General features: G+C 38.2%; 1 protein-coding gene and 1 non-coding gene across 7 annotated transcripts in view; both read left to right on the top strand.

Moving 5' to 3' along the window:
• The window catches only part of RNF150 (ring finger protein 150), a 297,671-nt gene that overhangs the window by 169,456 nt on the left and 110,676 nt on the right, over positions 1-17,539 (top strand). For all 6 annotated transcript variants that reach the window (XR_008617769.1, XM_055085894.1, XM_028491711.1 and 3 more), the window contains exon 4: positions 591-673. Coding sequence is in view for 5 of the 6 variants with exons in the window: in XM_055085894.1 (XP_054941869.1) it covers positions 591-673 (83 nt within the window). In the remaining variant the exon portion in view is untranslated. The remainder of the gene's footprint in view (positions 1-590; positions 674-17,539) is intronic.
• On the top strand, positions 5,110-5,212 carry LOC112065701 (U6 spliceosomal RNA). The gene has a single exon (XR_002892195.1). It is a non-coding gene; the product is annotated as a U6 spliceosomal RNA (small nuclear RNA).

The following is a 17,539-nucleotide window of genomic DNA, read 5'->3' as shown; positions in this document are numbered from 1 at the left end:
CTAATTATGTGCTGCCGCTTTTCAACTATATAAAAATACCGTTGAGCTTAATAGGATAAAATTCATTTAAAAGCGTCACTAAATTTAAACTCTATTTTTTCATTACTTTTTTATCCTGAAACAGGATAATAAAAGAACAAGGACTATTTACATAAGTAATGTATTAAGGGGTGCTGAAAGAGATTTATGTACTTGAAAAGAAAGCTGGCACCACTATTTAAGAGTTGTATACATTAGATTCCCGAGGAATGGATAGATTAGATATCATTTTGACAATTCTCCATGAATAGTATTTCTCATCCTCGAGACTTTGCTATGTCATCTCTGATTATAATAAGTAGCATTATTAGTAATGGTACATTAAAAAACCGTTCCCTCACAAAAGCTCTTGCGGTGGAACCCGGAAACAGAAAGTGGAGGTTGGAAGGAATAGAAACTAAACCAGTGTACAATCAATTATGGATTAAGAAAACTGGCACCGAGACAGTTGAAAGCCTTGCTCCAGGCAAGCTCTCCTTTGGCTTGTTATTTGTGTGTTTACAGGAGTTGAAGGTAGGAAAGCAGGCTCATCTGTGCTGTCTCTGTTGCAGGAAACCGAGCCTGATTTTGACAACTGTGCAGTTTGTATTGAAGGGTACAAGCCCAACGATGTGGTCCGGATCTTGCCCTGCCGGTGAGTGGCTAGGCTGCCTGCTTTTGACTGGGGCATGTGTGGAGAGTGTCTGCTAGCCTCACTGGCTCCGACCTGCTTGGCCTAGCCCTGCAAGGTCAGTCTGCCCCAAAGGTGCCGTATTCGAATAAGAAACCACCAACAAACTCATTCTTTTTGTATAACCTTTCTCCTTGAAAACATTTTGTCTTGTGACATCAGAAATAATTTTCCGATCCTCTTCGCACCAAAGGGAGGAGACTACTGCTGTGACCTAGGACCTCATGTACACAGTTTGATGATGTAGCTCCAAGTTCAAGATTTTTTTAACAACAGATCTATAATATTCAGAATCATACTCGCTTTTACAAGTGCTATTTTAATTAAAATAATAAACTCTTAAAAATGTTTTCTGAATGATCATGAAGGGATCAGCAACCAGAATACAGTCAGGAGGGAGTAGGAAGCCAAAGGCAGATTTCATTCCCCTTTATTTTTTATTGACAAGAAGAGAATGTGACAATCACCCCCAAACTTCTAGAATCTAGGGGAGGATGCCAGCATGTGTAGTTGGAAAAACTGCCAACAGGTGATTCTCATAGAACCCTAATCCCTCTCCCTCAAGCAAAATTCACCGTGAAGGTGTCTAGATTCTTTTTATACAGTTAACATTAAATAAATTTAAATATTTCAATACAATAAAATATTTTAAAGTTGCCTAAAGCTTTTTTAGTGTTTTCACATCTGTGCAGGTGTCCTAAAAATAAAAATTAAATACTGCCTTAAACAAAGAGTCTTCACCTAGAAATACTGGCTTTAAAAATTCTAACAGTATTTAAGGAAATAAAGTAGAACACAGTCACCACCAAGATATAAAACAATCCATTCGGTCATAAAACAATGTGATGTTAAGAACTATTTATTAGAAACACAAAAGAAATAGGATATGCCTTAGAGGAATTAGTTTAATAATCTCAAAGTGACAAAATCTCAAAGTGACAAAAAGGAACTAGATACTCAAATAGATGCAGACACTCCAAGGGGAGTGGATTGTGCTTGAAATGCTCTCAGGCAAATTGATCAGTAGGAAAACCAGCCTGAGGAAAGCGCACTCTGGTGGCCCCAGCTGAAGCCTTCAGGTGGGATTCCCTTTCCTTAGTTTATAGATGGTTGACTGTCTCTAAGAACAAACCATAAATTGGGACACAAAGACTTGGCAGCGTCCTTCATATGAGAGTACTATAGATAAATTCTCTCTCTAGACATTATACTTGGTATTTGCTTGGTGACTTCTGGAAATGCTGGCCAAGAATGGCAATATGTGAACTACAAACAGCCTCTCCCGCTAGCATCTTTCCTCTCTGCAGCATTTTATTAAAATGGCACAGGTGAACCTATTTGTAGGGCAGGAATAGAGACGTAGATGTACAGACCAGATATGTGGACACGGTGGGGGGAAGGGGAGGGTGGAACGAATTGGGAGATTAGGTTTGACATAAATACACTACCATGTGTAAAATAGTTAGCTAAGGGAACCTGCTGTGTAGCACAGGGAGTGCAGCTCAGTGCTCTGTGACGACCTAGAGGGGTGGCGGGGGAGGTCCAAGAGGGAGGGGATATACGTATACATAGAGCTGATTCACTTCGTTGTACAGCAGAAACTAACACAACATTGTAAATCAATTTTACTCCAGTAAAAGAAAAAAAAACTATATATAGGCTTACTTTAGCTCCGTCATTCATACTGTATAAAATAGCTTGTTCAATTAGAGCTCTTTCATGAGTATATTTCACGTTACTGCATATAATTGCTGGAGGCTGCATAATATCTAAGTCACAGATGTACCACAATGTAATTTACCATACCCCTGTTGTGGACCATTTGGCTGATTTCAGTTTTTAATTATGACAAATTACATTGCTTTAGCAGTATTTAAATTGTCGTGATATATTATTCCAGATCTTCTTTTATAGTATATTTTTTAGAAATTTTAACGAAGACAAAAATAGCACATTAGTACTTGTCACCAAAAAAAAAAAAAAATTTAGGAAGTTGAATCTTATTTATGCTAACACTTGCCCTAGGCCAATTTAGTTTGGCCTCAGGCTCCTCCTTTTTACATCATCATTTGCTTCTCAGCTCATTTCTTGATTCTTTTTGCTTCAAGTTCCTCACTGTACATCTGCCTTTATTTCCTTCCTGTGGGCCCTGCTTTAAATAACAAATACATCGAGTATTACCAAACGCAGGTTGTAGTTGCTGTTTGATCTTAAACTAGACACACGGGCCTACTCTTTGAGGAGCTCATCCAGTTTTTCCATGTGGCTTTTAAAATCCAGATATTGGGCTTCCCTGGTGGCGCAGTGGTTGAGAGTCCGCCTGCCGATGCGAGGGACGCGGGTTCGTGCCCGGGTCTGGGAAGATCCCACATGCCGCGGAGCGGCTGGGCCCGTGAGCCATGGCCGCTGAGCCTGTGCGTCCGGAGCCTGTGCTCCGCAGCGGGAGAGGCCACAGCAGTGAGAGGCCCGCGTACCGCAAAAAAATCAAGATATTTATGCCTGTTGCTGGTTTCTGCCAGACAGTTTGCACTAATGGATGTCAAACAAATGCACTGGCATTTGCTTTTTTGCTAGATAATTTCCTCTGGGGTATTATTAAACCTTTGCTCCTATGAACTTCATAGTCTCTCTTACCAATTATTTCCAGGCTGACTCATCCACAGAATTCTTTGCATCTCCTTGGAGTAAAAACTGTTTCAAAAAATGTTCCAGCATATTGTCTTTCTTCTCTCACACTCTTTTTGGTGGCCTCCTAACTCCTGACATGCTGGGTGCCTCTCTTCTCTATGGTTGCCATTTAGGGTGTCTTTCCAAATCACCCAGTCTCGTACCGTGACTTTTTCAAAATCATTCTCTTGATTGTGTCCCTTTTAAAGACACTTGCACAAATTAGGATGAATTAATAAGTGATTCTTCCTCTTTATTTGTAGTCATGGTGATGAATAAAGTTAAACTGTGCACATATTCATGTGCCATTTCTCCCCCATTGTTCTTTCTTTGTCAGGGTCCTTCTCTAGCCCTTGGAGTCAAGCTTCCCCATTGGGTGAGCCTGGACACCCACATTTCATGTGAGGGAGGGGCCACAACAGCACACAAAACATCTCAGGTCTAACTTTTGTGGTTTGGATTTGATCCTAATACACCACTAAGATATTTTCCAAGGAACTGTCGTTTTGCCATAGCATACCTATGCCAAAACATACAACTCACTGCGTTTTAGGGCTGTTTTTTGTGACTAGGATCTGTACTTGCGATTATGATTTTTAGCCACAAAAGATATCTTATTGAAGTTCTGTTGTCTTCTCTTGTCCAGAGAAGAAGTTGGGCTCTCTGATTCTTCTTTGGCTTCTACCCTATGGTGTCCCCACCGTCCTGCAATGGTTATTCATCTCAAACCATTTACCCAGTTTCAAACGCCATATCTCAGAAAGAGCGTGATCTCCTTGGGCAGAGCAAACGTCCTTGTTTGTCATTTTTTAAAAACAAAGGAGTGTATGCATCCTTTCTCTACATGTTTGTCATTTTTTAAAAACAAAGCAAGGTATACATCCTTTCTCTACGTGCCTATACAATTCTTTCCTATCTCTGATTTATTACTAAAGCGTTATCACTAATTTGGGAAGATATTAGTTTCTACTACTGTCTTTTCCTTTGTTTGCAAACTGTCCCCACAATTTAGGAAAAAGTATGAAAGCTCCTTGGCAACAAGCAGGCCCTTGCCATAACCTTTTTAGTAACTAAATGCTTTGTTCAAAACAACAAACATTTCTTTTGTAGCAACTGTATACCAGGAATAGTGTGAGGTACCAGAAATGAAAAGATAAATGGCATGTTCCCTGCTGTAAAGGAAATCAGGCTAGTGAGGGAGAGATAGGAATTCAAATAAGTAATCACAATACAGAGTGACATGTATGCAGCAATAATAGCAAAATGAATTTAAAATTTGGAGGAACTAATACCAGGCACAAGGAAGTTAAGAAAGGCTCCACAAAAAAAAAAAAAAAAAAAAAAAAAAGCAATGTCTTCATATTTTCTAACCATGGTTGTTTTTCCCATTATATCCTCATTATAGAAAATTTGTAAAGAGGATAAATATTTAATCATCTGTGTCACTCCCTCATATAGGGAACAACTGCTAACATTTTTCTAATTTCCTTATATTTCCTATGCCTATTTTCTGCAAGTTTGAGGTACTACTGTCAACATCAGTTAATATCCTGCTCTTTTCACTTAACATTAAAAGAATTTGCTAGAAATAGGACTAAGTTATCTGTGGCTCATTATGACCTTCCTTTGGCCTCTGACCCTGTAGGCAGAAGCTGATCAAAGTCTAGGTGGAATAAATCAACCAAAGACCCTGGGATGTCGGCTCTTAGTCCTCAAGAATCAGGGTCTTATGCTTGCTTGGGCAGCACATATACTAAAATTGGAACGATACAGAGAAGATTAGCATGGCCCTTGCGCAAGGATGACATGCAAATTCGTGAAGCGTTCCTTGTTTCATGGGGTACAGAGCTCTAGTTTGGGGTGAGGAAAGAATTCTGAGGATGAATAGTGGTGATGATTGTACAACAGTGTGAATGTACCTAATGCCACTGAATTGTACACTTATAAATGTTTAAGATGGTAAATTTTATATTATGTATATTTTACTTTACCACAATAAAAAATTAAAGGAAAAAAAAAACCCAACGCAGCCAAAAATTAATTAATTAATTTTTAAAAAAACGAATCGGGGTCTTTTCACGGGCCAGTCAGAATTGTCCTCTGGGGTAAAACCGGAATGTGTCCTAACTCCCCTTAGCTCTTTCCATAGTAACCCATCGATGAGCTATTCAAATTGCATCATCCCCAGCCCCCTAGAGAGACAGAAAAGCAGTTTCTGACAGACGACAGAGTTTGTCTGGGTACGAATGGCCCCATGGAGGCGGCATGTCCTGCTGGCTTGTTATTGTCACAGTTGGATTACAGATAAAATCCTCTAATGCTCAAGTCATTGTCTTTGGTAGCCGTGCCCCCAACTTTTCACCAGTTCCTATACAAAATTCTCATGATTACAAATTAGCTCCTGTAGTTACGTTTTGTAAATAGTGCTTCTTGGGGGGAAACCATAGGAGGCAAGTGCTGTGGACACTGGCTGCACTTTTAATCAGGACTTGGTGCGTATTTCGGAGCCGGGAGTCCAGGTCAGTGAGCGGCTCTGCAGGTCCATGGCTTGTTGGGCTTCTCCCTCTTCACAACAGGATTCAGTTTTGTCCTGAGCAAGCTTACCTGGTAGAGCATTCTGGAAGGCGGGGTGTGTGTGTGGTAAATATATATATATAGCATAAAGTTGATCATTTTAACTGTTTTTACATTTATATTTCAGTGGCATAAAGTATATTCAAATTATTGTGCCGCCATGAAGACTATCCATTCATCTCCAAACTGAAACTCTGTAGCCATTAAACAATAACTCCATTCCCCCAGCCTGGAGTTTTGTGTGTGTGTGTGTGTTTTAATTTAGGCTTGATTTTTATTAACAGAAGAAAATGTCAGTGAAGGAACTTAGTTTTGATTCAAGAATCTAATTTAAGTTAGCTAGCTAAAAATTGATTTTTACATATTCAATTCGAAACCTGATAGTGAATGATAATTCTGTATATATCTGGTATTATTATTATTGCTATTATTACAATACTAATATGATGTTACTCTTACCATTATTATTAGAACTGTTACTATTCCTATTACTATCACTAACATCATTACCACCATCCATTCTTTCCTGGCTTTCTGAAGTAGCCTTCTCACTGATCTCCCTGTTTCTACTCCTGCCCCTTAATCATTCATTCTAAGTCTATTTTTAATTATCCAGCTAGATTGGCTGGACTCCGGGTACTTTTTTAGCGAGTACAAATTTAAACTCATTAAGTGTATCAGAAGTATGACTAAAAAAACTGTTTCTTTATGAAGATTAATTGAAATACACTTCAGTCCTTCTGTTTCTCTAAAATGTGTTTCTGTAACAAGGTAGATTCACAGGAAATTAAGAACATGCACTATTTCATATTCGCTCCTTAAAAGAGAATTGAGTTGGCTGGTGCAATTGCCACTGATTTTATCAGGAATTACTGGAAGAAGCAATCTTAGGAAACGTGCCATTGTGGCTCTTGTTAGGAGTTTCTACTCTGATTTCATCGTGAGGACTCCCCAGAGCAGTTCACATATGGAATACCTGCATTTCTCCTGAGCAAAGGAATGTTTTTATATCGTGGATACGAAACTGCGATTTTCCAGATTTTTTTTTTTCTATGTTTGTTGATAGAAAGCCAACAGCCAAATCTGGAGCCCATCCCATGGCCAAAAGTGATTTTTTTTAGCTTCATCCCTGACTCTGTTTTATGTCTCTATTCTTATTTTTCTTTCTTCTTTTGCTTTTATGGCATCTTTTTGGATATCTGCATCTCTTAAGGTCACCTGAAGTCCTTTCTAGAATAAACATTTTCCATGTGTTTAAAACTTTCGCAATATCATTTTTAATTGGTGTATAATATCCCCTAAGTCATAATTTATTTGACTCTTTTTAGACATTTATGTTGTTCCCCCCTTCCATACCCACATACTTTTTTTTGCTATTATAAATAGGGCTGTGATAAATTAGCTATGTGTGTGTAGTAGACCTTAGTTACATTTTGGATCATTTCTTTGTTTCTAAGGCTACAAATTCAAATTGCCTAGTTACTTTCCAGAAAGTGGTACTGAAGGAGTTTTCCAGTCAGTCGGATCTAAGAAGAATATTCCAAGCAAAGATAACTAGTGGTAACCTGGAATTGTCAGACTATAACGCACGTGTCAAGATAATGGTAGAGAGGTAGGATCAGATCATTTAGGACCTGAATGCCCAGCTGAGGAGCTGAGGTTATAGCCAAGTCCTGGGAGACCAGCTGACGGGTTCAGCTTGTGCTCTATACACAGCACACTGGCACATGTGGAACGTGGCTTAAAGTGATGTGAATGGAGCCAAGGGGACCAGTTAGGAGACTGTGGCAAAGTCAAGGCAAGAAATGCTGGCAGCCTGACTTGGAGTGCTGGCATTGGGCATATAGGGAGAAGGATCTAGTCAGGAGAGATTCTGGAGGTAAACCTAACATGAGTCAGCCATTTGGAATACTTGAAAATAGCTGCCCCTGTCAGATGGTGACTGATAGATACATCTATATTTGTTTGCAATTAAAACATTCTCATATCTTTCCATTCGGATTCTAAACAATAGAAAAAATCCAGCGGTTAGCACACTGATATTCAAAAACTGTAACAGAAGAAACAGATTTCAAACGCTGAAACAGATTTTCTTTCTCACTCAAAAAAAAAAAGAAAAAAGAAAAAAACTTGAAGACCAGCTTTGGCTTATCTTTTTAAAACTTTCTTCTGAGTTATTCATCCCCAAACAATCCCATAACTGGGTCATTTAGTCAGTTCCATTTTGGATAGACAATTGTTGGATTCTCTGTGTAAATTCTGTGCTACCCTTCCTCTTTCTGATCTCTCTGTTTTAGAAATGAGGCTAAATTTCAATTGTATCTGTGTAAGAGATCTCTTTAGTAATTCAGGACATAGAATATATCATACTGTTTCTTTTTTCTTTCTTCTTTGAAACTTGAGTCTACATTTTTACAAAGATCAGAACATGACTAACGGCGCTGGTGTTGAAAGAGATGAAATGGAGATTTAACACAATAATCTGCCAGACTGAAAAGAGAAAACAGAATAAATAGTTACTGTTAAAGTACAGAACAAATTAATAGAGAAGGACAAATAAAGCTTGCATGTGCAAATCGGGGCAAAACATACCCTAATTTGCAAAGGAATTTCTAATGACATTCCAGTTAGAGAGATACTAAAAGGGATAGGCCTGGAGATTTGGAAAAGGAATTTTTTTTTTTTTTTTTTGCGGTACGCGGGCCTCTTGCTGTTGTGGCCTCTCCCGTTGCGGAGCACAGGCTCCGGACGCGAAGGCTCGGCGGCCATGGCTCACGGGCCCAGCCGCTCCGCGGCATGTGGGATCTTCCCGGACCGGGGCACGAACCCGTGTCCCCTGTATTGTCAGGCGGACTCTCAACCACTGCGCCACCAGGGAAGTCCGAAAAGGAATTTTTTGAAGGCTGTTGAAAAGTCAAAGCCTAGATTTGGTCTTCTAATTCAATGAATTCGGTGGAGGTCTGTTACATACCACGAATCTACAGTCGACAAGAGGCTTATACGTCATCTTTGTCCATCTACCCAAATAACCAGCTACTTTCCTTTCTCATTTGATGTGACTGATGTATGTATACTTTTCACATGGACCTGCTTATTGTCTCCTCAGATCCATTAACAATGGATCCATTAACAATCCATTAACTCCTGTCCGTAAGGACAGGTGACATTTTCCTCTACAAGAGAAGCAGCTCTGGGAGAGATCTAGTAAAAAGGTACATGGCAAACAGAAGAGGGGATCCATTTGTAAAGCTTTCTGAACAAACATGAATCCTAAGCCTTCCAGAGTGACTTGCCTGCCAAGGACCAGCCTCCTTAAAATCAAATTAGTAAGATTTACGGAGCTAATATAGGTGAGAGCACTGTGCCTACATGACAAGTGTGTTACCACCAGTGGCTTGCATCAGATGGGCCTCTCTCTCTGCTTATTCACTGGGTCCCAGAGAGTTTCCTTGTTCCCATTGGATGCTTCCAACCAAACCCACCGGGGCAGTGCATAGCCTCCCCTGCTTCTCCTGAAACTTTGATGCGGGATCCAGGTCTTGGATCGTTTAATGACAACTGAAGGCAGCATCACAGTTGGACTCTGATATTCATCTGTGAACTTAGGGACTCTCATTCACTCTCCCTACCAGCCACAACATGATCATAATAAAGAACATAACATAAAGAAGAATTATAACCTGATGTAGAAATGAATATCATTTTAATATTTGAAAACTTCCAAAATCACGAGTTTTATGGAAAGCCCAATAAAAGACACTAGCCCCTTAAGGTTTCTAACCCCAGGACCCATCTAATTTTAAGATGAGTCAAATGAACTGAATGTCTGTGTGAACAGAAGATTCCAACCTCTTTACAGGTAAAAAAAATTTACAAAACACTCTAATGTGATCAGGATTACGACTCTGAGCCTTATAACTTGTGAAGTGGAAAACAAAGGGATGCTTTCTAGCCAGGCAGAAATGGTCTGTCCTAACTTTACCCTGTTGTGCCTGTTACATATGCTTGATTAGGAACAGATTTTTTTCCAAGTTCCTTTTTTTAAAACAGTGGTGACTGCTGGCTGATTTTCATAAGATTTGACTTACTCTTTCATGCCCATGTTATGCACATTAGATTATTGGTCATTCTTTTCTCTGCCGTTTTATATTTTTAAAATAACTATGGATGTTTCATTGCTAATTGTAAGAAATTTTGAAAATGGTGAAAAGTATAAAGAAGTAAGGAAGAATAATAATCTCACCACCCAGAAATAATCATTATTAATATTAGTATATTTAATTTTTATGATGTATGTATATATATAAGCATCCCATATATGTTGTTAAACATTGTAGAGTCAGGTCATTAATATAATTTCGATTCCAGTTTCTCATCTAATATTAAAAAGTAAGCATTTTCCAGTAACTTTAGAAATTATCTTAAAATATTTTAGTGGTTGCATAATGGTCCGTTATTGGAGTTTCTTTAACTGTCCCCCCTATTGTACAGCATTTAAATTGCATCCAGTTTTCATCATTGTAAAATCATGATCTCAATTGTTTATTTTTTTTTTCTGTGTTTATCGCTTAGGATATGTTCCTAAAAGTGAACTTCCTGGGTCAAAAGTGCTTTCCAAAGGATCCTGATAAGTTTTGTCTAACTGCTTTCCTGAAAGGTGGTAATGATTTACACCCCATACTAGCAGGATGTGCTTGCATTAGTGTTTTTTTGGAACCAAGAAGTAGTACGATTTTTAACCATCTTTCTCATCTAGTAGCCAAATACAAAGGTAGCACTTAGCTTTAATTCCCATGTCTTTGATTTCTCTGAGATATTATTCTTGACTAACCTAAGCTCTTCACATATCACACCTGTCAACGAAAAATTTTCACAAAGTGAGGGTTGTGAGTTCAGTTTTATTTGGGGCTTAACAAGGACTATAGCCCGGGAGACAGCATCTCAGATACCTCTAGGGAACTGTTCCGATGAAGTGGAAGGCGGAGGTTAGAATATATGTGATTTTGTTGAAGGGGGATACATGCAATCAGGCACACATTTTGGAAGAAGGTTGCTGCTGGTCACAAGAAGGTGGCTGCTAGCCATGAGGAGCAGATGTCTCCATTAATGATTTTAGTGCTTTTCTAGATATGAGAAGATGCAAGGAATTGGGCTCATAAAATCTTCTCCTGAAAATATCTGTCTGTCTGAAGCCTGTTCTGCCAGTTTTTCCCAGAGCACAGAGTGCCTCATTCCTGGTCTCCACCCCAAACTCCTTTCAGGGTGTGTTGAAGGTCAGCAAGTAGCTAGTGACTTCATTCTTTCAGAACCAGATGGCAAGCAACAATTTTTAGTTGGCATATCTACTGTAAATGTAAATCGTCATTGATGGTAAGATGCTTCCTGATTTCAGAGATGTTAAAATGGGGGAGGAAAATGATATGGCATAGAACTGATAAAATGTGGTATTAACTATTTTTAACATTTCGTTTTCATGTTTTGGTAAATAGTGTTTTTTCTCACTTAAATATTTTTGGTTTTTATGATGCTTTTGGATTAATAGAAAAAAGTTATAAAATTTATGAATTTTTATCTTTATTTTTATCTCCTCTTCTTTCATCTTTCTTTACCCCTCAAAAATAATAATAATAAAACAACTGAGCAATTAACTGCATTTTTCAAATTTCTCTGAAATTTATGTTGGTATAGGCATCCCACTCAATAGTCATTATTTACGAAAACTGTTATTTTAAAAACTCATTTTTTCAGGAACATAATTTTACATACTCTGCCAGGTTAAAAGTTATATAGTGTGGTGGGAATTTAAAGTGGCACAGCTGCTTTGGAAATTTGTCAGTTTCTACTGAAGTTAAACATATACTATCCTCTAACCTAGCAATTTCACTCTTGGATATATACCCAAGAGAAATGAATGCATACATTCACAGAAAGACTTGTACAAGAATGGTCATCATAGCACATTTATTCATAATAGCCAAAAAATAACCCCAAGGTCTAACAACAGAAAAATCTGTAAATCAGTTGGGGTACAGTCATACACTGGAATACTACTCAGCAATAAAAAGACCAGGGATCGATGTACATGAAAGCACAGATGAATCTGAAAAAATTATGTTGAACCAAAGAAGCAGGCAAAAAGAATAGATACTTTTATGATTCCATTTATGTGAAATTCAATCACAGGCCAAGCTAATCTTTGGTGACAGAAGTCCTAATGACGGATTCATGGCAGGGAGTGGATATGTCTGGACAGGAGCAGGAGAGAGCTCTCTGGGGTGATGGAAACAATGTATATCTTCATCTGGGTAGTGTGTACATAAATGTATACCTACTTAGAAATCATCCAGCTTACTTAAGATATAGTATATGCGTTTAAAATAATGAAAGAAAATTTTACAGTACCAAAGAAACTACACTGTGGACTTAAAGAAAAAAGTTCACTTTGTACATTAGTCAAAATTATATAAAATTTAAGTTCAGAGTTTGTTGATGGTGCATTCTAATCATTTTTCTTTGATTACTTTGGATTTTTGTGTATGAACTGCCAAAAATTAGCTATCACTTCATCTAGGGGATTAAAGGAATGAAACATGAAAGGAGATGTGGCAGCATTGATAAATGTCTGATGTGTTATTTTCTGTTATATTTTTAACAGAGCAAATGCCGCCTTCAGAAAGATGTCTTGAACTCTAATAACCTTGTTAAATGTGGCATTCTGACTTCAAATGTCCTGATCCCCATTTATATTCATCAACTAGACACTTGGGACAAATGCCAACCAGCCCTGCTACCCCAGCCAAACAATATAATTAGACCAGGGTCAAGTTTTAAGCACAGAGCTTCCCTCTGCCAGAACCCAAAGGAATGAGACACTCTATAAGAAGACAATTCTGCAATTCCCTCGGAACTTGCATTCCGAAAGGATCGATTTCTTCCAGTTGCTAAAAAAGAAACTGAGTTCCATAGCAAGAGGATCTGATGCAGCTTCTTAGTTCTTTAAGTTTCGTGGGTTTTTCTTTAATGCTACTCAAACCCAATACTATGGACAAATGGCTGAAATAACTGGCCATTTATTATAATACTTTGAAAAGCATTCTACTGTTTACAAAGCTCTTTTACATATACTGTCTAATTTGCATCTCACGGTAGCCTATAATAGAGTTAGGGCAGGGACCATTAACACCTCTTTATTTAACTAAAAGAAAACCTTAACTCATAGGTCATAGGGTCCAAAGCACAGCGAGGTTTCTGACTTCTAGACCAGTACTCTTTCCAAGGTCCTGGCACCACTGCTAGGCTGTTGACATCTTAGCCCCACCCTTCCCCTGCCCCATGAGGGTGCTCTGCCATACACTCAACTCTCTGGGGCTCTAGTTTTGGCTAAAAGTCTGCCTCAGAAACCCCTATCTCACTCTAAGCCAACGTCTAAGAACCCCAAGGAATCCAGATCAACTCTAGCCCAGCTTTCAGGGATTTGCTTTCTCCACAATGATTCCAATCTTGTTATCCTGGGCCTAAAAACAGACCAGGCTTCTTCACAGAAGGGCAGTGTTTGTGCTACTGAAGTGAGCCATAATTTACTTTATTGCATTCTTTTATTTTCCCCTTCATCAGGTAAAACTGCTAGCATAGCAGATTAGCTTGCCAAAACAAAGCAATTGTATTTATAACAACAGCCATGATATGGTTACAACTGGTTCTGTGTGACAGCTCTTTCTTTCCCTTTCCTTTTCCTCTTTCTCCTTTTTTTAAAAATGATGTTTACATAACTTAAATAGGGAGCATAAGGGATAAATGCAGCTTCTCAAAATTGGTCCAAACATTTCAGACCAAACCCAATAGCAGTCAGCCCTACAGAGAGGCACTGGGCTGGTTGGGCAGAGTTTCTGGTAGGGAGAGGCTGGTGTCTGCTTAACTGACCTCCCAACGCTGCATGACCACTGCATGGCCACCCCTGCAAGGACTTTCTGTATAGGAGACATAGGAAGATGAGACACCATGGAAGGAAGTAACTTGATGGTGAGAAGTTCATGATCACAAAGAATGAGGGAAAGTCTGGCTCAGGTCCATGTGTTTTTCAAAGTTCTTATTGAATTGACCTGATTTTAGGAGCAAGGGTGGAGTGAAATCCTACTTAAGAAAATCAATGAGGGCACTTTAGATTTCCTTACTCTGGGTAGGACTGAAGTACATTTCTCCTAAGCAATATTCATGACACTGTCTGGGCCCCGTTGACATTCTGTAAGTGTCATCACCAATGCCATTTTGGTCATTCTAACCGAGTAATGCCTGTGCCCAGATCCATAAATCGATATTCTCAAAATGAGATTTGCATGGAAGGAATATGATGTCTACCAGACAGTCTGGGCAGAGCATGGGCTCACCAACCTCATAATGTCCTCATTAAGTCCCCAAAAGAAAGCAGAATTCTTTCATAATTTAGAGTCCATAAAAGTTAAGGAAAGTGCTTCCAGAGTAACCTCTACCATAAAAAATTCACTTGCAAGGAATAGGAGCTAAATTACTGTTAATTAAATAATGACACTTTAGCTTCTTATTTGCCAAGTAATTTTTTTTGTCGTTTTTTCCTTAACAACCTAAATTTATTCTCACTTTGAAGACGTAAATCTAAAGTGAAATCTTTTTTTTTTAACTGGATCAAAAGAGTTATGCATTTCAAAATTGATTCCACTCTGCCATATTGCCTAACCAGATCAATTTACATTCCCACCAAAAGTATGTAAGACTGTTTACACCATTGCCAACATGAGCAATTATCGAATTTACAAATAAATGCCAATTATGAACAAGAGTGATCTTCTTTAATTTCCAGTTTTCCGATTTTAGTTAGGAAATATTTTTACAAGTGTTTTGACACATTTATCCAAAGTCTTGAAATGAGTTTGGGCAAAAAAATTAGCAAGAAATATTTTTTACCAACAGTATAATTGTCTGTTATTGAAAATGTATTAGAACAGACAAAATAATTTTTAAGTTGTCTGGACATAAGATCAACAATCAATGGTTATCAATTCATTGGAATGACATTAGCTAAGCAGTAACAAACCTTTGTCCCTTTCTTTCTTTTTTTCTTTTCTTTCTTTTTCTTTTTACCTTTGTACCCCCTTCACCCATTTCTCCCACTCCTCATCCCACACCTCTGGCAACCACCAATCTGTTCTCTGTATCTATGAGCTCCTGTATGTTTGTTTCTTCATTTTTAGATTTCACATATAAGAGAGATCATACGGTATTTGTCTTTCCCTGTCTGACTTATCCACTTAACATAATGTCCTCAAGATCCATTCATGTCGTCACAAATGGCAAGATTTCATCCTTTTTTATGGCTGAATAATATTTCATTGTGTATATATACCACAATTTCTTTATCCATACTGTTCTAATTACTATAGCTTTGTAATATAATTTAAAATCAGGGCATGTGATGCCTCCAGCTTTGTTCTTCTTTCTCAAGGTTTCTTTGGCTATTTGGGAGGGGAGGGTTGGTGGTTTCATACAAATTTTAGGATTATTTGTTCCATTTCTTTGAAAAATGCCATTGGAATTTTGATAGGAATTGCATTGAATCTGTAAATTGCTCTGGGTAGTATGAACATTTGAACAATACTGATTCTTCCAATCCATGAGCATGGACTATCTCTCCATTTATTTGTGTCTTCTTCAGTTTCTTTCAGTAATGTCTTATAGTTTTCAATATGCAGTCTTTCACCTCCTTGGTTAAATTTATTCCTAGGTATTTTATTCTCTTTAATGCAGTTGTAAATGGGATCGTTTTCTTAATTTCTCTAATAGTTTGTTATTCACGTATAGAAATGCAACAGATTTTTGAGTATTGATTTTGTATCCTGCAACTTTACTGAATTCATGTATTCTAACAGTTTTTTTGAAGGAGTCTTTAGGGTTTTCTATATATAATATGTCATCTGAAAATAGTGACAGTTTTACTTCTTCCTTTCCAATTTGGAGGGCTTTTACTTCTTTTTCTTGTCTAAGTGCTCTGGTTTGTACTTCCAATACTACGTTGAATAAAAGTGGCTAAAGTGGACATCGTTTCAGCTTTTCACCATTGAATATGATATTAGCTGTGAGTTTGTCATATCTGGCCTTCATTATGTTGAGATACTTTCCCCCCATACCTGCTTTGTTGAGAGTTTTTATCATAAATGTTGAATTTTGTCAAATGCTTTTTCTGCATCTTTTGAGACAATTATTTGACTTTTATCCTTCATTTTGTTAATATGGTGTAATTGTGGATGTTGAGCCATACTTGAATCCCTAGAATAAATCCCACTTGATCATGATGTGTGGTCTCTATAATGTATTGTTGAATTCACTTTGCTAATATTTTGTTGAGGATTTTTTTTTTTTTTTTTAGCGGTACACGGGCCTCTCACTGTTGTGGCCTCTCCCGTTGCGGAGCACAGGCTCCGGACGCGCAGGCTCAGCGGCCATGGCTCACGGGCCCAGCCGCTCCACGGCATGTGGGATCCTCCCGGACCGGGGCACGAACCCGTGCCCCCTGCGTCGGCAGGCGGACTCCCAACCACTGCGCCACCAGGGAAGCCCTTGTTGAGGATTTTTGCACCTATGTTTATCAGGGATACTGGCCGGTATTTTCTTTTCTTGTGAGGTCCTTGTCTAGTTTGGGTATCACGGTAATGCTGGCCTTATAAAATGAGTCTGGAAGAGTTCCCTCCTCTTTTATCTTTTGGAAGAATTTGAGAAGAATTGGTATTAGTTCTTCTTTGAATGTTTGGTAGAATGCACCAGTGAAGGTATCTGGTCCTGAACTTACTTGTTGAAGGTTTTTGATTACTGATTCAATCTCCTTACTAGTAATTGGTCTGTTCAGATTTTCTATTTCATCATGACTTAGTCTTGGTAGATTGTACGTTTCTAGAAATTTATCCATTTCTTCTAGGTTGTCCAACTTCTTGGCATATAATTGTTTATAATAGTCTCTTATGGTCATTTGTACTTGTGTGGTTATCAATAATAACATCTCCTCTTGCATTTCTGATTTCATTTATTTGGGTCCTCTCTCTTTTTTTCTTCATGAGTCTAGCTAAGGACTTGTAAATTTAGTTTATCTTTTCAAAGAACCAGCTCTTAGTTTCATTGATCTTCTCTGTTGTCTTTTTAGCATCTATTTCATTTATTTCTGCTCTAATCTTGTTATTTCTCTTCTTCTACTAACTTTGGACTCCATTTGTTCTTCTTTGTGTCCTTTGTCCTTCACCTGTGATAAAAACCCTCTGTTGGGTTATCACAAACCATTACTTCAGAGGGTTGTCAGTTGAAGGACATTGTCATAAAACATAGAAGAGAAAACTGAGCCACAGGTGACTTAAATTACTTGCCAAAGATCACAAAACTAAGGAGGGATCTTCAAACCCTGAAAGCAGAGCACATATTCAGCTGCTGCAACATATGTGAGAAAACAAAATAGGAAGAAAAAGAAAAGAAACCGACTCTCCTTGGCAGTTTAGAGAAAAGGGGTGGGATGTTCAGAGAAGAGAAAGGACATCTGAGCTGTGACTTGAATGATGAGCAAGATTTGCCACACCA

Source organism: Physeter macrocephalus, chromosome 7, assembly GCF_002837175.3.
Source record: "Physeter macrocephalus isolate SW-GA chromosome 7, ASM283717v5, whole genome shotgun sequence".
NCBI classification, from domain to species: domain Eukaryota; kingdom Metazoa; phylum Chordata; class Mammalia; order Artiodactyla; family Physeteridae; genus Physeter; species Physeter macrocephalus.
Note: the sequence above shows the minus strand (reverse complement) of the source record. Positions and strands in the feature narration are given on the sequence as shown.